The 22400-nt window shown below is 44.6% G+C and overlaps 1 protein-coding gene across 1 annotated transcript in view; it reads right to left on the reverse strand.

The window, feature by feature from the left end:
• The window catches only part of Serpina10 (serpin family A member 10), a 32970-nt gene that overhangs the window by 4570 nt on the left and 6000 nt on the right, over positions 1 to 22400 (reverse strand). Inside the window, exons 4-7 of the mRNA XM_028888284.2 lie at positions 18009 to 18156; positions 16369 to 16542; positions 4335 to 4520; positions 1185 to 1926 (exon numbers count right to left, since the gene is read on the reverse strand). Coding sequence (XP_028744117.2) covers positions 1185 to 1926; positions 4335 to 4520; positions 16369 to 16542; positions 18009 to 18156 — 1250 coding nt within the window. The remainder of the gene's footprint in view (positions 1 to 1184; positions 1927 to 4334; positions 4521 to 16368; positions 16543 to 18008; positions 18157 to 22400) is intronic.

Genomic DNA, 22400 nt, shown 5'->3' on the forward strand with positions numbered 1-22400 from the left:
ATGAGGGACTCCTAGCTACCATGGCCCCAGGATACCCATATGCAAACATATACTTTACAGGTAGTGGGGGTGTTTTCAGCTCAGCATTGCTTCACATGGTTCTGGGAGCAGGCGAGACCACGATGTGACTCTACACTAAGCATCTGTTTTGGGATGCTGGCACATGGCCCTTTTTTTGGGGTGCTGGCACATGGTTTTGTGAGTCTCCTGGTACAGCTTTAAGCACCAGAGGCACCCGCACCATACCCTTGTGCCCTGTTGGAGCCAGAAGAAATCAGGGTTATGAGGTCATAGGATCCCTCTACATTTGGCCTCTGCCATCCATGTGTGATCCTGATCAACCTACCTTCCCCAACCTTCACCTTCATCCCCTTAAGAAAGGAGACAGTGGCCCTACTCTGCTTGCTACATTGCCAGGAAGAACAAAGATGCAGCCTGTTCCTGTCCCATGGTGGGTAGTAAGGGCCAAGCCAGTACCTTGCATATATCAGCTCTTGTGGCTTTATACCTATAGCAAGTTAGAGTCCCAATTTTTCTATTAAAAAAGAAATCCAAGACCAAGGGACTATAGAGGTGGCTTAGCAGTTAAGAGTACATACTTAACTGCTCATGTTTGGTTCCTAGCACCCATATTGGGTGGCTCACAACTATCTGTAACTCCAACTCCAGGAGGATCCAACACCTCTGACCTCTGGGTGTACCTGCTCGCTGTCTCTCTCTCTCTCTCTCTCTCTCTCCACACACACACACACACACACACACACACACACACACACACACACACACACTATAATAATGACAACAAATCCAAGGGCAGAGATTTTGCCCCAGATCACAAAAACAGAGAATGGGAGTAGAGATGCAACCCAAGTCTTGCTGATACTGAGCTGCTCATTCAACAGCCCTCTTCCAAACAGCAGTAGAAAAACGGGCAGAGGAGCTGTGGAAACTGAGGACCACATGTCTGCAAGTGGTGAGAAGGGGGCCTCAGGACCACAGGTCTGCAGTGGTGAGAGTGGGGGCCTCAGAGAAAGCATCAGTCCCTCTTCAATGTAGGCTGGACCTACAAAGCAGAGCCCATGCTTGCCGAGCATCCTTTAGCACTAACTACACTGACCAGAAGAAGGAAAGGGGAAAGGGTCAGGTTTTTGTAGCTTTGCAGCAACAGAACACTATCAAAATACCTTTGAACAAGATGTAGTCCACCAGAATTAACTTTGTTTCAGGATTAATCTCATCAAAGAGCTTGGGAATTTTCCCCCGTGTCTCTTTGTTAATGTAGTGGTTCACAAGCCCTTTGGCCTGTGAGGAATTTCGAAAATTTGTAGGCACGTACTCTATATCAAAGTACTCCTTGGATAGATTAAAGTAGGTCTCTTTGATATCAAAGTCCTTGTGGATGAAGGCAAGACTACCCAGGGTGAGGTCCAGATCCTGGTTGCTGGAAAGGGTCTCTCTGAGCCTCTTGAAGAGGGATGGGAGGATCATGGGTCCTGCTTGACTCAGTGCCTGTAGATGGAGCCCATTCTCCACCTGGACTTTGGTCTCTCCCTTGGCCCCAAGCATCAAGCTCACCATGGCCACTGACAGGCCAAATGGTGAAAAGATCACATTGCCATCGTGCCTCATGGAGATCTTTCGAAGCAGGCTGAACCCAAAGTTTGAAGTCTCATTGGAGAGCTGTTGCAGGCTAGTCCTCAGCCAATATTCTTCCTCTTCTTCATCACTGGGGACAGTCCATGTGTTCTCTTCCCAAGTCTGGTTCTGAAGATCCTGAGACTCCAACTCTGCTTGGGCCTCTGGTGAATGGGAGCTGAAGTTCAAACTGGTTACCAGCCACACCTCTGCCAGGAGGACAGGAAGCAAGAGACTAAAAACCACCCTCATGTGCTCAGCTGTGGAGGCCAGGGGCCACTTCCCTTCATCCTGGGGGGAGAGAGAGAGAGGGAGGGAGGGAGGGAGGGAGGGAGGGAGGGAGAGAGAGGAGAGAGAGAGAGAGAGAGAGAGAGAGAGAGAGAGAGAGAGAGAGAATGAGAATTTCTCAATATCTAATAAAACATCTTTGCTAGGTGTGGGCTTCCCTGGGTTCCTGCAGGTTAGCTATGCGCTAGACTGACCTGGAGCAGATAGATGTGTGGAGGGTTTCCACATTTTTTTTTTTTACAACCTTCTTCCATGTCCTGTCCTCTGCCAGGTGCTTGAGCATCTTGTGGTCCCTCCCCAGTTTCTGCTCACTGGCTTTCCTCCAACAGGGCCAGGTATGGCTCTTTTCTATGGAGTGGACCTCAGAGAAAGATCAGGTGGGAGTTGGGGTCATTGACCGATCTGCTTCAGGCTTTGCCTTTATCATTTGGCCGCAAGACCTATCAAGCAGTCTTCCGTGCTAGTCCCAGGACCTTGATGTGTGACACCTTTGACTGGGGACTTGGAGTGGCCAAGAGGGAATCTGACAAAGGGAAGGCTTCCTCGCACAGTTTTCTGATTTAGGCCCCTCCTCTCCTGCACTTCCTGTACCCAGTTCCCAGTAGGTCTTCTTCCTCTACCCACAGCTCTAGGATGGCTGCAGGAAACGTAGCTGATTGTTTTTTACACAAGACCTGGGCTCAGCTCACTCAGTCTCATTGATCCTGATGGCACACACTGGCTATCCATGCCCCAGTTCTACAGCCCAGTAGAACCTAACCCTGCCTTGGCAGTGGCTTTCTAGTACCACACTCCTCCCTCTGACTGTCACCACATTCCTCCTTCTGACTGTCAGTTGCTACCTCTCTGAAATTCCTCTTCACCCTCAGACCCAAAATGTGGCTCTGGGTCTGTGCCATTCATTATACTGTGGTCAGCTATATTACCCAGTGTCCTAGAAGCTGATGTATATGCCACCAAGATGTCCCCAATAGCTCACTCTCTCCTGGCCCACAAGAAGGCCTGGATGGCAGTAGGTGTGGGGGATGCTTGATAGTTCCCATCAGTAAAGGCCCTCACTCTGACCATGGGACCCCAAGTCAAAATGTGACAAGAAGTTTCCGAGCTACTCCTGGTCCGTCTTCTGTATGTGTCACAAATCACATCCAGCCCCAGGACACAGGTCCTTGTCACCTGCTTTGCTAAATGCCCCTAAAGAATCCAACGCTGTACCTTTCTAGCCTGAATGACCCTGCTGGGTTTCCAAAATGTCACTATTTTAGGATTTGCTTCCCAGTCCCAACAACAGGACTGCATTTCATAAGTCACCACATTGCTGTAAGCATTGGGTCATTACCTCCTTCCAGGTACAAAATATCCCCAGTCTCATGCTTTCATTTTTAAGATGGACACCATACCTCTGTTCCTTCACAACTCATAACTGAAGCCCTATCCTCTAAGGTGAGTGTATGGTGAGATGGGGCCTTCTAGAGGCGACTAGATGAGGTCTTAAGCATAGTGATAGTGATAGATTTAGTGTCCTTAGAAGAAAAGACACCGCAGCCTCCCTCTCTCCACCAAGGACAGCCATCTGCAAACCAGGAAGTGGGCCCTCACCGCACCCCAACCATACTGCTCCTCACTTTGAGCCTTTAGAACTATGAAAACTCATTTGTTAAGCCTCCAGAATTTATTTTATTTTGCTCCAACAGCCTGAGATGCCTAGGAGAATTATATCACTGTGTTTAGCTCAACTTTGTAAATTTGAACCCCTCAGAGTAGTCCTGATTTCACAGTTGCTTCTCATAGTCTCAGCCATGAGGAAAATCCCCAGTGCACGATGTTACCCTTTCCTAGGACTAAGTCTCACACTATTCCCGAAGCAGCCCTGTAATGCCTGGCTGTTGCTACACCTACTTACTAAACAGTGTAACTCATCCTTACAGGCTTTTGTTCATCACGGGAGCCATCCACAATATATACAGGGTGCTTGCTCCTGGGATGGTACTCCTAGGACTAGGGCACCATCAGGTATATGCCGAGGACACACCTTGTCACACGGAGCCTGAACTCAGGAAAAGGGATGTTTCCCTGACACTCCGCTCTGAGCAATGTGTGGGGAGCAGTGCCCCACTTGCCTCTCCCCAGCCCTGGTGGGACCAGGCTCACATGCCTAGGCAGTGAGCTGTGGCAGACAAATACCAAGTCTTCAGAGCCATTTCCCTGGCTATCTATCTATGGCTGACATGCCTTCAATGCCACCCTGAGCTCAACTTGAATTTACAGTCATTTGGAGTTTTAAGCTGGAATTCCCCATGCCCGCCCCTTAGATCTCACCTTGAAGCCCACTAAGACAGAGTGAAAGCAGCTCTTCTCCCCCACCCTTCGCTATTAGACACTCTGGAGGACCCCCGCCATCCACCACCTCTTACCAGTTCCAGACCTCTGGTGCTGAGATCATTCAGAGCAAAGAGACAAGCATAAGCTTTGCAGCCCAAAGCCTTCTGCAAATATTTGTTATTCCAAAGTGTGGTCCCCTTAGGACTGTTACTGATTAACACCCTGCTGGGATATGGCTGAGTTTCTGGAAATTCCCTAGGTTGGTCCTGTGGCCCCAACTATGACCAGAATTCACAAGAGGCTCACCCTTGCGGGATGGGGAGTGAAGGTTCTAGAAAGAAGGTTATGGTGGGCCTCATGGCTGCTTCTGGGAACCATAAAGGGGTTTGGGTGGAATTTAAGAACTGTCTTGTCCCCAAGGAACTGTCAGTCCAGTGGTGGAGACCGGCTTCCTACTGGGTCACCTCTTACAATACAAACCCTGTTGCAAGGTCACTGTACTACTTTCTGTGTTGAGACTGACCCTCTCAAGCAAGAACTGAGCCAGCTGGAAGATACTCTTTTAAGACACAACTTTTCAGACTTAGCAGGTTGCTATGTGTAAGCTTTGTTATGTGCCCCTTCCTATTCTTGAGGTGAGACTTAATCTAGTCTAACCCAAAGAATAGGGGTAAAAAACTAATAGGGGCTGGGTTGTAGCTGAATTGGTTGAGTATTCCCTGGGTTTGGTCCTCAGCAGTTCATTACACCTGTAATCCCAGCACTAGGGAGGTGGGGGCAGGAGGATCAGAAGTTCAAGGTCATCCTTGGCCATCTAGCAAGTTTGAGGCCAGCCTGGCTACATGAGACCCTATCTGAAAAAGTAAAAGAATTTCTCAAAAAAAAAAAAAAAACCCCAAAACCAAAAATCGATAAGAAACAATTAATGCTCCAACAATAATAGGAAGGCAAAAGAAAACTCCATGCCTTTAAATACAGTGATATTCCAGAAAATCTACCCTGGTAGATGTGGCCACCTGCTCATTTCATGATGGAGGAAAAGGAAGGTGGCCATTGGGGAAGAAGTCCATTAAGCAATGGACTAGCTGACTGGAAGTTGGTGACCTGTCATCTTGAAGAGCCATGAAAAGCAGACTAAGCTCTTTTCATACAGAAGGCGTGTGATCACCAGCTGGCAGGTACCTCTTCATAGGTGAAGATGGCTAGATGACACACCTCATGTGAACCAAGGATTCCCAAGGTGTTTTTCAGTTCTTCTAATATCAAGAAAGACATTTGTTAGTATGTTTTTATCAAAGACTGCGATTGCCTTGTTACTGGTTAGTGTGGGGGAGGCAGCTGTCTAGAGAAGCTCGACACTGCAGCACCTGGACTAGAACTCTGTCAGGTGAGTGGTCTCTGTCCATTCTTATCTGATTCATTTTGAAAGAACAGACCAGTATCACCCTACAGGATGAATAGGAGCCCATTTTTCACAATCCAATTTAAAGACATTTTTCTAAAGCAAATAGTAAGTCCAGTAGCATTTGTTACTGTGTCAAACTGAAGTGCTGGCCGTGGCTTGTGGAATAGCAACCCCTAATCCTACCTTTGGGGTATGAAAACATTCCCATTTATTCTCATTTTCACTCTCGCCTACACCATCCTCTGAAGAATATTTATCACAGATCTTTGGAGAACCATGAAAATCAATTTTCTGAGATATTGCAGACCCCCTGTTTTGACCACAGAACTTTGTCTATTTTCTGGATGAGATATGGACTCAACCAAAGAGCAATAAAGATCAGATCTGGAAGATTCCTCTGGAACAACCTGGATGAGGTGGACAGAGGTGGGCAGATCCAAGATCACATTGACATGAAGTGGGATTTTTCGGGCTTACTGACAGAAGCGTGACCCTGGGTGGTATCAAGTCCAAATGCATCCCATTACTGGGACTAAATGGGGGCCTGCTTGGTTGGCTAGTGTGAGTGACTTCACTGCATTGGAATGACGTCTTAAACTAAGATCTGAGTCGGGCCCATTTTTGGTACCAGGGTCCTGTTGCAGCATTCCACATACCATGCAAATGATTCTTCTGTCTACAGGCGACTGGGGAACTAAGATCATGCTGGGGCAATCATGGTGGCTGCAGCTCAGGATGGATGCAGGCTTGCCACACTGAGTTCATATAAAGATTGTAGATTGCCTCATCTTTGTAGGGTGCAGAGTCACTTGCTTCATTCCTCCACACCCTTTACATGTTGTGTATGTCCCATGTCACATTTTCCATCTATTTTTGATATAGGTAAATATAAGTATATTTATTTATTAACACTATTAAAATAGATCCATGGATTCTTAAGTACACTCAATACTTCCCAACTCAGGGCTTTTTAAAAAATTATTATTATGCTTGCATTTATGTGTGTCTCTAAGGATGCATTTATGCCTCCAACTCATATCTAACCCCACAGAACTGTTCCTTGTTCCCCTTTCCCTCCCCTCCCTTAGTCTGCCCTTCCTTCCCTTCCCTGTTCTGTCCCCCCTTGTCTCTCTCCTCTGTCTGTGTCTGTGTCTTTGTCTCGTCTGTCTTTCTCTGTCTCCTTCTTCTCTCTGTTTCTCTCTTGCTGGGGATTGAATGACGGTCCTCACACATCCTAGGCAAGCATCCTCCCACTCAGCTGCATCCCCAGCACTCTTCCTTGCTTTCCTAGTCCATATTTTCATGCCCCTTCCTTACTCTGTCCCACAAGACATATACATAATATTCACAATGTCATATGCTTACCCCACTCCGAAAGCAAATCTGTAAAGAAAACTTAGAAATTTGCTGGCAGTGTTTCCTCCTTTGAAGGGGGAGCATATGGTCCAAGCACCATGTTCAGAAGATCCTTGGCTCAATTCTTTCTCTCCCCTTCTGTGTGGTTATCTGAAATGTGCTTGTCCTCGTTTCTTTGAATTTCATGTGACTTTGAGACTTTTACCATCTTAATTGCATTGTTGAGTCTGTAAGATGTTAATGTTATTCCCAAAGTCTAAGCCATGCAAAAAGGTACAGGAAGAAGTGCACTGTCCCACACCATCCCACCCACTCTCATCTAACCCTCCCCCAGGCTCTCGTGCATCATTTAACCACTTTCTTTCCAGTTCCCTTTCTTGTATTTCTTTATATAAGGATAAACATAAGTGTTTGTACTTTCTTATTTCTTCTTTATGAAATCATGATGCCGGTAAGGATTGTTACTTTTTTATATGACTTCACAGTATTCCAGTGTTTACTCAATGAATTTCCTATGTTTAGGTTTTTATGTAATTTCCAATATTTTGCAATTACAAAATATTTTAGGGAGATTATTTTTAAAGCTGCCAGATGTGTGTCATTAGTTTAAATTCCTCAAAGTCAGCCTTCTGTAAAAAGGGTAAGTGCTTAAAATCGTAAGTTTTATTTTGTTTTGTTTTTTAGAATAAAGTTGGAATTGACTAAGAGGAGGTTTTAATGTAGATTTAAGCATGAACATAAATGGGAGAGTTTCATATGAGCGTGTGTGTGTGTGTGTGTGTGTGTGTGTGTGTGTGTGTGTGTGTGTGTGTATGCATTTGAGAGCTCTTGCAGACGACCTAGATTTGGTTCCAAGCACCCACATGGTAGCTCACAGCCATCTGTTAACTCTAGTTCCAGGAAATCTAACACCCTCTTCTGACCTCCATGGGCACCAAGCATGAATATGGTACATAGACAGACAGACAACACTTACAAACAAAAAATAAATAAACCTTAAAAAAAAGAATGTTTCATTAAATGAGTGGCTAAGGAGGTTTGTGATAGTGATGCCCCCAAATGTAGCCTGAGAGCTAACTCAGAACATGCAAATGTGACAGAGTTGGGTGAACTAGTCTTTGTTGCTGTAATTAAGTTGATGATGGAAGGCAGAGATTGCTGGATTGAAGAGGGCCCTGGCTCGGATGATGAAAGCTCTCATAAGAGAAAGGCAGAGGGGGACGTAAGGCAGAGAACCATCGGGGGAAAGGCCACATGAAGATGGATGTAGAATCTGGAGTTGTATCTACAGTCAAGGAACGAAGAGGGCTGCTGACACCCACCAAGACAGGAGTGAGACCGTGGAGTGGACAAACCTTGACCTTGAACTTAGCCCTCCAAAGCTGCATGACTTCTGTTGTTTGAAGCAACTTGGTTTATGGTAATTGGTTACATCAGCCTTAGAAAACAAACACCAAGTATATTGCCAAATTCCCTTTGCAGGGAAAAATCTGGCATCTACTAAAGATGGATGAGAAAGGCTGTTTCACTCCTAGGCCATGCTGCCATGCATTCGCACTTTCTGCCAACCCAGTGCTTAGCAAATGGGATTTCAGTGTAGTTTTAGTTGGTGATTTTTAAGTGAGGTTGAGCATATATCCAAGTGTTTAATCACTATCTCTATATTTGTTTGTGTTCATGTCTTTCTGATCATTTTTGTGTAAAATTTTTAATTTTTTCATTAAATTGTAAAGTAATTATCATGTATGGTAGTGTTGGCATTAATTTTCTCAACATTTTGACAAAACACCCAACTGAAGTTAAGGAAGGAAGATTTATTTTGGCTCATGGTTTCTATGCATCACCACAAGGGAAGACACAGTAGAGTTCCTGGTGCTAGAAGCATTTTCTAGACACTCCTCACATCTTGGTGGATCAAGCAATAAAGAAAAAACTGGAAACAGGGCCCAGCTATAGTCTTTAAAGGTCCATCCTTAAGTATCCTAAATCCCTGAACTATGTTCCATGTTCCTAGGGGACCATAAACTCTTTCAACAGCACCACCAACTGGGTATCACGTGTTTAAACATATGAGTCTATGGGGGACATTTTACACCCAACCATGCTCTTGCTGTAGCTTACGTCCATCTGATAATGCAATATTCATTCCAATAGTCCCCAAAGTCTTAGCAGTTCCAACCCTGTTCAAAGGTCCAAATCCAAAGTCTCTTCTGGGACACAAATCAAACTCTTAGCAGCGAGCCCCTGTGAAGTCAAATCATGACATACATCCTTATTCTGTACAACACAGAGTCTCTGTTCCAAACGAGAGAACAGGAGGACAACAAGGAAAGATTGTGCCACAGTGAGGACCCCAAACCAGCTGTGACAAATGGTGACATTGTGTAGGCTCCAATGGGCTTGGTTAGTCCCATTCCTGTGTCTCTGCTGTCTCCGGCACACGTGACCTCCCTTGTCCCTTAGTCTTACCTAAGCACATCTCCCCGAACACGGAATTCAGTTCTGTTACATGTTGTCTGGCCTCACTGTATTTCCTCTAGAACTCTGATGCAGGTCTCCATGACCTCATAACCCTTGAGATCTTGGTGCTTGCAGACAGCACCAGTTATATGACATCAAGTTCTGTGCTCATCTTGAGATTAGCTCATCACGGCCCACTTGTACCATGAATGCCTGTGTGGCTGAGCCTGGGAAAATACCCACGTAGGTGGCTGTTTGAACTGTGTGTCCTGGAGGCTCAATCTTAAGCACTTACTTTGAAAGGAGGGTGTTTGTGATGACTTTGCATTTTTACACCCTGGGTTCTCAGCTGGAGGGCAGGACCCTCTCAGGGCACATTTCTTAGTGTGCCAGAGCAGTGTGCACGGCTGCCTTTCAATTGTGCCCATCACTTTAACAATGTATCTGTACTCACCTTGTCTGTAGCATTAAACTCATCCTCCCAAACTGCATATTTTTTTCACAACTTTCTGCTCCACTTTTCCCTTTAGAGTATCAGTATAAAAGGGGCCAGGAGCATGGCATGGTCTGCATGTTACACTGTCTTGAAATTCCACCAGCCAAACAAATCTGCGTATTATTTTAAGATCCTGTCTCAAAATTTCTGGACATGGGCAGAAAAGAGCCAGATTCTTTGTTAAAACGCACCATGAATGGCCTCAAGTTCCAGTAGGGTTCCTCCTCCCATCTGGAGGCCATAAACACGGTTTCTGCTGTCCAGATGGTATCAGCATTCCAGCCTTCTGAGATCCTACCGCACTGGCTCCTTACACCGTACTTACAGCGATCGGGGCCCCTGTAGCCCACAGCATCAAACTCCTCCACCTTTCTCCCACAAACCTGTTCCCAAGGCTGCACTACATGGTCAGATTTACCATAGCAATGACCTCACTTCTTGGCGCCATTTTCTGCACTACTTGTTTCTTCCATCACGGTGACAAAATATGGGACAGAGCAATGTACAGAAGACAGCATTGATTCTGTCTCCAGGATTCTGTCGGTCACAGTGAGGAAAGCACCATAGTGCTTACAGCAGTGAGGAGCTCCCGGCACAGGCTCCTCACATCTTGGAAAACCAGGAGACAGAAGGCAGGAATAGAAGTAAAGTTAAACCTTCTTTAGAGGCATGCCTCTCACAGTCTACACCCGTGACCTTGACCCTATAATCCAACAGGTCTCATAACCTCCCCCACAGCACCACCAGCTAAGGATCATGATGGAACAAATGAATGCATGGGGACATTTTCCTTTTCATACAGTGGAGCTTCGTTTCTTTTTTCATTTAGCTCTTTGGTCCTTTTTATTTCTGTGTATGGCATCTCACATGTTGAATGGCTCGAATTCTATCTCCCTGACACCCAATTCAAATGGCCACCCAGTTGTCCCAACGTCATTTATTTAAAAGTCATTCATTTAAAAAATATTTATTTATTTACTTTATCTATCTATCTATCTATCTATCTATCTATCTATCTATCTATCTATCTATCTATCTATATGAGTGCTCTATCTGCATGTACAGCTGTTTGTCAGAAGAGGGCATTGGGTCCCATTATAGATGATTGTGAGCCACCATGTGGTTGCTGGGATTTGAACTCAGGACCTCTGGAAGAGCAACCAGTGCTCTTAACCACTAAGCCCTCTCTCCAGCCCCTAAAAGTCATCCTTTATCAAATATGATTGTCATTTGTTCTTGGGTCATTTCCAGACTTTCTTTTTTATCCTTTAATTATCAGTCATCTTTAATTATGCTTCATTTTAATTGCAGTAAATCACTGAGCTAGATATTATTATCCAAATTAAAAAATTTTAAATTATCTTACAAAGTAGCAGGTTCCTTAATTTGTTTGTTTGCACCCATACTTTGTTTTGGTTGACTGTCCCTAACTCATTTTTAGAGCTCTTATCTATCAGTCTGCCTATGTGTTCCTGTGCCAGTACCAGTGTTAGAACTAAGGAGTCTGTGTTCCCCGCTTTCCGTCTGTCACAATAGCCTCTCCCCTTCTTCCTGAGTCCATAGCTGCTTCCTGTCCTGGAATCCTTGGACGTTTTGTAAGTGGATTTTGATGTCATGTTCTCTATCTATGAGAAAAAAAATTGTTGGTATCTTTACTGGAATCCCAACAAATTAATTCATTACATTAGAGAAAACAGTATGTGGATGGTTTTGAACAATCTCACTCAGGAAGGAATAACTTTCCACATCTAATTTGTTTACATCTGATTTTGCATTTTTTCTTTTTTCTTTTTCTTTTTGTTTTGTTTTTGTTTTTGAGACAGGGTTTCTCTGTGTAGTTTTGGTGCCTGTCCTGGATCTCGCTCAGTAGACCAGGCTGGCCTCGAACTCATCGAGATCTGCCTGGCTCTGCCTTATCTCCAGAAGTGCTGGGATTAAAGGTGTGTGCCACCACCACCTGGCCTAATTTTGCATTTTTTAGGAGTGTTTTCTTTTACTCAGCGTAGGTTTGGGGCACTGGTACATTCATTCCCATGTGTTGTATCTTTCAGACTGCTGTTGGCTTTGCTCTTCCTTTGCATTTTTGGCTGTTGGTTATTTGTGCATATCAAAATGTCATTTTTATATAACCTAACATTTTGCTGAACTCATTTACTGATTTGTGTGATTATTGGTTTTCAAGTCTATTTTTGATATAGAGTTTGATATCCTTTTGTCTATTTAGCGATGCAGGCATATGACAACATCATAAAAATACAGATAGTTTTATTCTGTCTGCCCCTCCCATTCTACTATCTTTTCTGTAATTAATTGCATCATCTGATAAATAATCCCAGTACAATGTAAAATGACAACGGATATAATGAGTATTTTTGTCCCAATTTTTGCATTAGTAAGAATCAATTTAATGTTTTTTCATGTAAGAAAAATTCTGACTTTTAAGAATCAGATGCATATATGTGTCTACATGTGCATTCAAGAGGCATAGTTAAGGAAGTATCTTTCCACTATTTTTCAGGGTGTATAGTTCCATCATCAGTCTGCATCCATCTAGTCACCTATCCATCCTTCTAACTATATTCTAAGTCTCCATCTATTGTCTATCATCCCTCTGTCTGTCTGTCTTGTCTGTATCTAACTATCATTTAGGGCTCTGTCTCCCTTGTTTGGCCCGAAGCAGACAGGAAAGTGAAGCCCTTTCATTCGGTAGTGTTTCTCTGGCGCCCTCTACTGACAAAGTCGCCGACCGTGCCCGTTGTGGGAAGGGGAAACATTAAAGAGACAGTTGTGTAGTTTGATCAGCTTGCAGGGGGGTGGGGCGGGGTGGGGGGGTGGGGGGGTGGGGAGGGGTGGGGGGGGGGGGGGGGGGGGGGGGGGTGGGGGGGTGGGGGGGGGGGGTGGGGGGGTGGGGGGGTGGGGGAGTGGCAGTAGGATCAGAATCCATCCAGTGCATGAGCGGGCTTTGTGGGACCCACTACCTATGATGGGACACCTCTTGCAGCCTTGAGGCAGGGGGAAGGGTTTGGACTTGCCTCTACTGAATGTACCTCCCCATGGGAGGCCTTGCCTTCTTGTGAGTGGGAGTGGGGGGCTAGTTAGGGGGGTTCCCTGGAGGGGGCAGGAGGAGGGAAGAGGGGAATCTTTGATTGGTGTGTAAAATGAGTGAAAATTTTTTTTAATAAAAAAAAAACAATAAAAAGATCCAGACTTAGATTTGCAGAGCAATGGTGATGAAAAGACTTAGAGCTGATGAGTAATAAATTGATAACTTGCATGCCTAATTGTGTAACTATTGTACATGACCACCATATAACCATCAAACCCAGACAAATTGTGAAACTGTTGTACATGACCACCATATAACCATCAAACTCAGACAAATTATGGAACTGTTGTACATGACCACCATATAACCATCAAACCCAGACAAATTGTGGAACTGTTGTACATGACCACCACATAACCATCAAACCCAGACAATTCACAGGGAGACTGTATTGTGTTGGTAATATCCACTCATTCAAATCTTGGTTGCCCCACCTTTTCTGGCTTAGAGTCCACTCCAGGGCTCCCAGTGCACCTGCTTTTCATGGTCCTTTGCTGTCCTCCCGCCCAGACAATACGAGCTTGTTCCTTTTCTCTCCAGGCCTGTTGGAAGGATTCTGCCTAGGTATTTTGTAAGTTTTTCATTTTAGGCTTGTCTGAAATTCCTTTCTGTTAAGTTCAGGGTGCACAGTGTGGGTTGGAATCGTACAGAAAGAGAGTGTGCTTCTCCGTTCAGCATATCGAGTATCTGACATGACTTTGGATGAGGAATCCAGCCTCACCTTTACCTTTGTCCTCTGTGTGTAGAGTGTCTATTTTTTTTTTCAGCTGATTTGAAGAGCTTCCTCTTTATACTTGATCATGTTGTTCCTACCCAAGGTCCTTTGTGTTTCTCTTGTGGACTTGTTTGATTTGTGGACCTGTGCGCTTACAGCTTTCATCAAGTTTTGACAAAAATGAAACAAGAAAACAAAAGCAGACACCAGCCATCTCTCGTTAGCTTTTCTCATTGCCGTGCCCAAATGCCTGGCAGAAACAGTTCTAAAGAGGGCGAGAGGGCAAGAGGTCCATTTTACTCGGAATGCAGGCCTTTTCAAACCACGATCGTTGGACCCCCTCGGAGGGGAGCTGTAGTGATGTTGACCTCTATGATGGTAGGAACATGTGAAGGAGGGGGCTGCTTACCTTACGATGGGCAGGAAACAGAAATGGAATAGAGGAAGTGGCCGGGGCAAGGTGTGGACCCAATGACATACCTCCAGTGACCTATTTCCACCAACTTGGCCCTACAGTCTACCTATTCTCATTTCCCAATAATGCTAGCTTATTTTTCCAAGTATTTTCTTCTGCTATACCACCCTCTTCAGGGGCTCAGATTTCAGGTGATAATGCCATATGGAAGCCTGAATCACAGGGAGTTTTATTTGTACAGTATTGATTTTATACTATCCTGAGAAGATAAATAAGAAAAGACTATTCAATCAGTCGCCATTGTCCCAGGCCCAATCCAAGCTCCTCCCAGTATTTTAAAATAATAAGTGACTCAGTAGAGAAATTAACTTTCATATTTTTATCCCTCTGTGGTGGTTTGAAAGAAAATGACCCCCAAAGGGAGTGGCACTGTTAGGAGGTGTGGCTTTGCTGGAGTAGATATGGCCTTGTTGGAGGAATTGTGTCATTGTGGAGGCGGGCTCTGAGGTCTCATATGTGCTCAAGATACCACCCTGTGTCACAGATCACTTCCTGTCTGCCTGTATGATGCAGAATTCTCAGCTACCTCTCCAACACCATGTCTGCCTGCACGCCACCATACTCCCAGCCGCCATGCGCCCTGGGCATAATGATAATGGACTAAATCTCCGAAACTGTAAGCTGCCACCTCAATTAAATGTTGTTGGTTTTTTTTTTATAAGAGTTGGCATGGTCATGCAATAGAAACCCTAACTAAGACACCCTCCCTCACCTGTTTGAAACCCAGTTGACTTTGCTTATGTAGCTCGGAGTAGCAGCCTTCTCTTCAGTGGTTCTGGGTTTTACATAAACTTCCTCTTTTTGAAGTTGCTTTAAAAACATATATTGGCTCCTTACTTCATGATGATTCCATTTTTTTGTTCTTAAATCTTCGATTCATCTGGAATTGGCTCAAGGATGAGTAGAATTACACGTTTCCTTTAGTACCTAGTGATTCCCAAACATTACATGGCTTAATAGAATTTTTCCAACCAATTAATTTCAGATGGCACTTTTGGTTTATGCTGAATATCAATTAAAGAATGCATATTCTGAAACTATATTACACATACAACACACATATAGTGTATTTAAGGGTAACTGGAATTAAGGAGAAAGGAAATTTATGAACTTGGTTTGGTTATTCTCTGACTTACAAAACTGAAACCAAAACCAAAACCACAGCCACGGCAGGACAGAAACAGTGTTCTGCGCATGCGTGGTTGACATGGGCGCACTCTGGGTAGAGGTAGGGGAAACTGCTTCAGCATGGCTGACTCAAACCCTGGGAATCCACATCAGTGTGAGTGTATTGATTCCGAGGTAAGAACAGAGAACGAAGTGTTAGAATTGACCCCTCACATCTGCTACTTTCTCCTCTGGTAACTCTGTGCCACTCACCCACGACAGACTTCGTCTGTCTGTCCTTCGTTGCCAGCCCCTCTTCCCCACAACCTTCTAAAGAAAACCACATTGTTCTAGTTTCAGCTTAGGACCACTCTGTGACCTGGCTGGGCTTCTGTCTCAGGCCAGGCTCCTTCTGAAGCCACACATCTCCCTGTACACACTGCACTCTGGACCCATGACTGATCCAAGACGCGCTGTGCCTCTGTTCTGTCAGAAAAAGAGGTGGTTTTGTTGACCCGAGTCAGCACTCTTGAGGTAGCACTGCATGTTATGGACATGGTAGCATTTAGCACTATATTCTGCAGACTAAATGTCTCACAGGTTCATTTTGAAATCTAGTGTTAGAAGCCTATCAGGGCTCCTGGGAGGTGATGAGATCGTAAGGGTAGAACCTCCATGAACAGGATTAGTGCCCCTATGAAGGACCCTAGAGAGTTCTCTCTGCTCTTCCCTCCATGTGAGGACAGTGAGAAGGCACCTGTGTATAAATCGAGAAGGGAGCCCTCATCAGAATGTAACTACCCAGGCACTCCAGATTTGCAAAAACATCCTTTAATAACTCTTTCCTCTTTCTCAGGGGTCCCTTCTCAACTGTTATTCATTACAAAGCATCTAAAAGTAGGGATACTTGGTTGGGTTGGGGAGAACCTGGAGAAAACTGGGGAAAGGCTTTTATGCCCTCCCAAAGTCAGGTGGTACCATGGCGTCTCAGGGAATGAGCTTAGGCTGGATTCATGATTTTGCCAAACAATAGGCTGCTCCACGTGAAGTTGTCAAACATTAGGACAGCGAAGGGCCTGTCGAAGGTGATGGTGAGTGGTTCAGATATCAGGGAAGCCTCTCTGGTGACAGCATTTGGCCCACCCGTCTCATCCAGTTGCAGCACAGCCTTGTGGACCACCTGTGAGAAACATGTCAGAGGCGGGAAATGAGTCCTTGTCATGAGGAAGAAAGTGTCCACGTCCCCTCACATGGACATTGCATCCATGGAAGGTGAAGCAGCCAGGATGCCCCAAAGTACCTCCCTGTTGGACTAGCAGGCTGCACGCGCCACACCAAAGTTAAAGGAACCAGGTCTCATGGTCTATCCTGGGCTCGACTTACCAGACCCCAGGCTTCAAGACCCCCAGTCTGCCCACTTCACTACAGAAACAGCAGAGCTGAATTTCTACGAAGTGCTTTCACCTCCTCTGTCTAGGAAAGTCCAGGCTGAAGTTGAAAAGCTGTTTTTTACTGTTGCTGTGCTCCTTTTAATGGTTAAAATTAGATGGAATTCTGAAGACAGCTAAATGGCTGACAGATCCCACCCCAGCAACTAAACAATAGGTGACAATCACTGTATTCCCAGCATGCCTTGGTGGAGGTGGGGTCTCATCAACTCCATTTCTCAGCAAGTCTGAAGGTCCCTGAGTGTCCCTGCGATAGGCTCCTCCAGCCAGGCAGAGGCTGAGCTGGGACTGGGACCTCTGTGGTGAGTCTCCAGGATTTGAGATCTTGACCCAGAGTCCAACATCCAACTGTTTTTGTTGTTGTTTGTTTTTGCTAGCTCCATGACCATGTCAAGCTCTCTGCCTTTCCTGGGTTAAGGATTCCCCTGAGCAGTTGGGATAGTGTCTCCCTTCTCTATATAAACTTGAAGCTTCAGTCAGTGGTCAGTGTGCTTTGGGGCCTTAGAACATTGTATCCTTCGGTATTTCTAGTACAGCCATACTGGGAAAAAAAATCCCTTTCCTGTTTTTTGAAAAGGAAAAAAAGAGGTAAAAGGAGGCTTCTGTGTGGCTTAGCTTCCTCAATGGCTTTACTCATCCACACAGCCCATTTTTTGAACTGACATTTCACTAAGTAAGGCTTCCATGCACCACCCAGGGCCCATGTGTTTTGAGGACAGTGTCCACATCTGAGTAATGGAAACATATCTGGATCCCAGCACAGGCTTGGGCACAGAGTAGGTGTGCAATCAAAATGTTCGGAATGAATTTATGAATTGAAAAGATCAAGCTGAAGGCTGAGGCACGCAGTCGAGTAGAAGACACGGTGTGTTGCTGAGGAGGACCAGTACTGTGTCCTCTATGTCTTTTTCCAGGGGCTGCTCTCATTTCCGCCATGATAACTTTGTTTTCCAGTGTCCCCTCTCTTGTGAGGCTTCACGGGTTGGCTAGCTGCCTGGGCTGTGACTGTCCCTTGTCATGAGCTTTCTGTGTGGCTGCTTTCTTGCTGAGCCTCTGTTTACTGAACTATGGTTGACGGGGCTTGGTCCTGGGGTTGTCAGCTTGGGATCTGCAGGACCATTCACAAATGGGCTGTGTTGCTTACTGTTAAGATTTTTTTTAGTATAAATTTTGGAGAAAAAGCTCCCAAGATACTTACCTTTAAGGGCTTTAGTGGAGAATTCTCGGTGATGTTTGAGAAAGCTGATTGGCTGGTGAACAAATCTGTAATGCCCATGCCTGCCAGTGCATCTTCAAGGTCATAGGTACCAGACATGGAGACCTTGGGGATGTACAGGTTCACCCATCTGCTCAAGGTGAAGCAGAAGAAGTTAGAGGGTCCAAGGCTAAGCCTTGTAGTAGAGAGCAGCATATCCTTTCCTAGTCAGATCTCTTCAGCACTTGTAGCAACAGGCTGACTCACTCACTAGGGATGACAGGAAGGGCAAAAAGCAGGAATGATCTCTTCCTCATATGTAAGCTTCTTCTCTGGGTCTTTGAATTACCTAAATTCATCTTTTTTTTTCCTGGATGATTCCTTTGAGCTGATTATGTCTGTGATATAGCTGGACTGTTGATCAGTCTTCATGGTCTCTGAAGAAGGGAGAATAAGGGTGTGGAGAGAACTCCTGGCCAGAAGCAGTAGTCCTGGCCAACCTACACAAATGATTCTATGCCACAACAGCCAAGTCCTGTCCCCTCTGCTAATATCCTTATCACAGCTGGTTCAGCCTATGTGCTGTTAAGGCTTCTGATGATTGATCTTTAGTTTCAAATGACTGGACTTTAGAATTACCTAGGAGACACACTTTCAGACATATCTATGAAAGCATTTCCAGAGAGGTTTAACAGAGGAGGGAGGACTCATCCTAAATGGCCTGAGTTCTGCTATGAGAAGGAGAAAAGGGAAATCAGAGGGAGCAACTTCTGCTTGTTTTCATATCTTGCTGGCAAACTCATCTGACCTTTCACCTGCTTTGTTGCTGCCACCACAGCTGCCTCTGTCATCTTCTGCTGCCATCAGAATCCAGCTTTTCAGACTTCTACTGTGGAATGAAGACCAGCTACTCTACAGGAATTCCCTAGGTCTTCAGCATCAGATTTGGACTGATGAGCCATCCAGCCTAATGGATTGAGAAGCTCCTGTTTTTTTTTTTTTTCCTCAACCAGGGCAAGACTTCCATTGTTGGACTACCTAGACTATAGTGGTGTATAAACCAATCTAATAAATCTTCTTTAATATATAAAAATGCAAGGGAAAAAAGGAGCTGAGAGGCCTGATGAGCACAAGCATTTGATCTTACTGTTTCTTGTCTATGGATGCAATATGACCAGCTATCTTACTTTCCTGCCATCATACCTTTCCATCATAATGGACTGACTCTATCCTCTCTTAACCTAGAACCCAAAATAAAAACCTGCCTCCCATTAAATTGCTTCTGTTGAGTATCTGTCACAGCAATGATAAAACTAGTACAGAAAATTGGTACCAGAAGTGGGGTTGTTCCTATGACTACCTGGTTTGTAGACCTTTGGAAATGGTTTTGATGAGGAATTTAGTAGAGCTTGAGCCTGTGGTCTAGATAAACCCTAGAGTTTGATAGTAAAATCTGGTAAGAGTGTGCAAGCCAAATTGCTAATAGAAATGCAGGCAGTGAAGTCCTGGATCACAAGGTTTCATCTTGAAAGGAAGACTCTGTTGACAACAGTCAGACTACAGGCCATCCAGGTTACATTATGTGGAAAGTGTGGCTGTGTTCTGTCCGTATCCTAAAAGCTTGGATGAGGATGAACTCAGAAGTAGTGGACTAAGTTGTTTTGCAGGGGAAATTTCAAGAAAACATCATCCAAGTTGTGGTACTGTTATTACTGACTGAATTTACCCAGATTTACAGGAAGAGGTATCAGAAAATTAGAGCAGAAAGGTGTGGAAAATGTGTAGTTTGGTGAGGAAAGGAACTTAATGCTGGTTGAAGTTGAGGACAGGATGGGCTTAGATAAACTGACCATATTATTATTAAAGAGATTGACATTGTTAGTGAAAAACAGAGACTTGGCACTGGGACGTAAGAAAAGAGCCTTGAGTGCAAGTTCCTACCTACTCATCAAGAGCACAAAAGACCCATTTGAAAGGCTAGCATCTGAAATGATGGAGCCTTCGGGGTACCTGTAAGAAAATTGTTGCCTAGGAGAGGATCTTCTGAGTCTCAGACACAAAGACATACAGAGGCTACTGCGTTTGTGATCCGAGGAGTGACATCTCAAGCTAGCAGTAGAACCTGGCATCACCCACATTGGGAAATTTGGTAGGCATGAAAGATGCAATAAAGAGGAGTCATAGAAGCTGGCACCAAGTTTCCAGGGAGTCTTTGAGGCCACGCAACGTATAGTATAGGTTTCCTATGCGGAGTTCCTAGGCAGGCTAAGTGAAGGTGAAGCCTCAGTGGCAGTGGAGACTCCAGGATGTTGGATGTGACAGGTCCTTTGGGTGACTGTCAAGGATAATTGCAGATGTGGAGTGGAATCAGCCCAGGAGAGAGACTACACCACCCACAGGCAGCAAAAGGGAAGCAGAAGCTGTTGGGGCCTGAATGAGGCCACCAAGAAGCCCAGACATGAAACTGCAGGATGTTGCTTTTGTCCTTTTGGATTTTAGTCTTGCTTTGGTTTGTCTCCCCTCTCCCAATCCACCCTTTTATAATTGGAAATTTTATTCTGTGATTTTGTATATTGGAAGTATGGAAACTGGTTTCTTATTTTACAGGAACTTACAGTCAAGATATTGCCTTGAGTCTCAAAAGAAGCTTTTGACTTTTGAACAGTGTCAATATTGTCAGGCCTACTTAATTTTTAAAGAAGTAAATTCATTTTGCATTATGAGATGGCCATGCACCTATGGGGGCCAGGAGTGGGATGTGATAGTTTAAAAATGATGTTTTTTTGAGTATTAAGTTGTCAAGGGGTGGACTTATGATGATTAATCTTCACTCTTGATTGGATTTTAGAACCAGGTAGCAGATACACTTTTGGGTGTGTTTGTGATGGTGTTTCCAGAGAGGTTAATTGCAGAGGGAGGACCCATCCTATATGTGGGTTGGGTGTCCTGACTGTGTGAAGGGGGCAAAAGGGAGCCAGTGTTCTGTTTCACCATAGATGGGCCCAGAAGCAACAGAGCCAAGTTACTTTGACTGTAGAAAAAAAGACATCTTTCTGTATCTTTCAATGTTTCTTTCAGGTATTCACAGCAGCAATGAAGAATGAAATAACACAAACAAAAACTAACATATCTCATTCCCGGTACCAGGAATGGGATCGTTTTCTGTGAATTCCTGACAATGTGGTTCAGAAGTCTTGAGAAACGTTTGAGGATTTGGAAATGCTTGGAGGTACAGCTGGAGAAGCTCTAGAATTCTGTAAAAAGGAGCCCAACATGTAATTAGGGAGGGGGCTCAGAAGAACAAAATGCTGATGGTCCTATGTAGACAGTAAAGACTGTTCAGGAAGTTTCAAGTGAGAATGAGAGCTGGGTAGGGAATTGAGCAAGAGGAAGATCATGTTACATTCTGACAATCAAGTTATCTGCACTTTGTCCATGCCTTGAGACTTGCATGGGGCCTGGATTTAAATGTGATGAATAAATTCACAAAGCATAGGAGATTTCAAGGCATCCCAGTATCATGCCATGGGTTCTGTTGGCTGCTTTGATCAGATTTACAGTGAGAATTGAGAACAAAAATGCAGAGTGGAAAGATATATATATATATATTAAAAAAAGGACAATCTGGTCAGAAGAAGAACATGTTAAAAGTTGTGAACAAGGAGGGGAACGTATGGTTGCTAAAGACATTTGCATGATACCCAAGAAATGAGCCTGAGCCTTGTGGTAATCTTTAACCTCAGCTACTGCAGACCCCACAGCAGGAGATTAAAGCGCCAAAGCCTGCTTGGCATACAAAATGAGTTCATGGCCAGTCTTAGTAAACCCACCTTTAAAGGGAGGTATTGGAAAAATGGCCCAGTGGTGAGTTTAGCATGCAGAGACCTCAGGTTTGATTCCTAGTACTGAATTTAAAAAAAGAGATATTTTAAATTGTAGCTATAGGAGCCACATCTGGAGGTGAGACCACACCCCCCCACAGGATCCATATGTAAAAGCATAAACTCACTTAGAAGATATTTGCTTAAGAAAATAATGCAGCTAGAGCAACAGGCTCACACAGGGCACCTGGGCAGTTGTTTCTCCATGATTCTTTTCACTATGGTCAGTTGCCCAGGATGCAACAGTCACTTGCACTGTGCTTTACAGAGGCCCCAAGGACTAACAGATTCCCTTTCTAGTGAACCAGCTAAGAAAAGAGAAAAGTGGGGAGCTTGGTGTTTGGTGAGTTTCCTCTAAAAATATAACGTACAAGATGGCTATGACTATGAAATTCACAAGAAATGAGGTTGGACGTGTGGTATGCCCCAAACGACCTCTGTGATAGATGGATATATAAGTATACCGTCCAGCTACAGAAGCTCACAGCCTATGGGGAGCAGTAAGGCCTTGTGG

Source organism: Peromyscus leucopus, chromosome 14 (assembly GCF_004664715.2).
Source record: "Peromyscus leucopus breed LL Stock chromosome 14, UCI_PerLeu_2.1, whole genome shotgun sequence".
In the NCBI taxonomy this organism is placed as follows: domain Eukaryota; kingdom Metazoa; phylum Chordata; class Mammalia; order Rodentia; family Cricetidae; genus Peromyscus; species Peromyscus leucopus.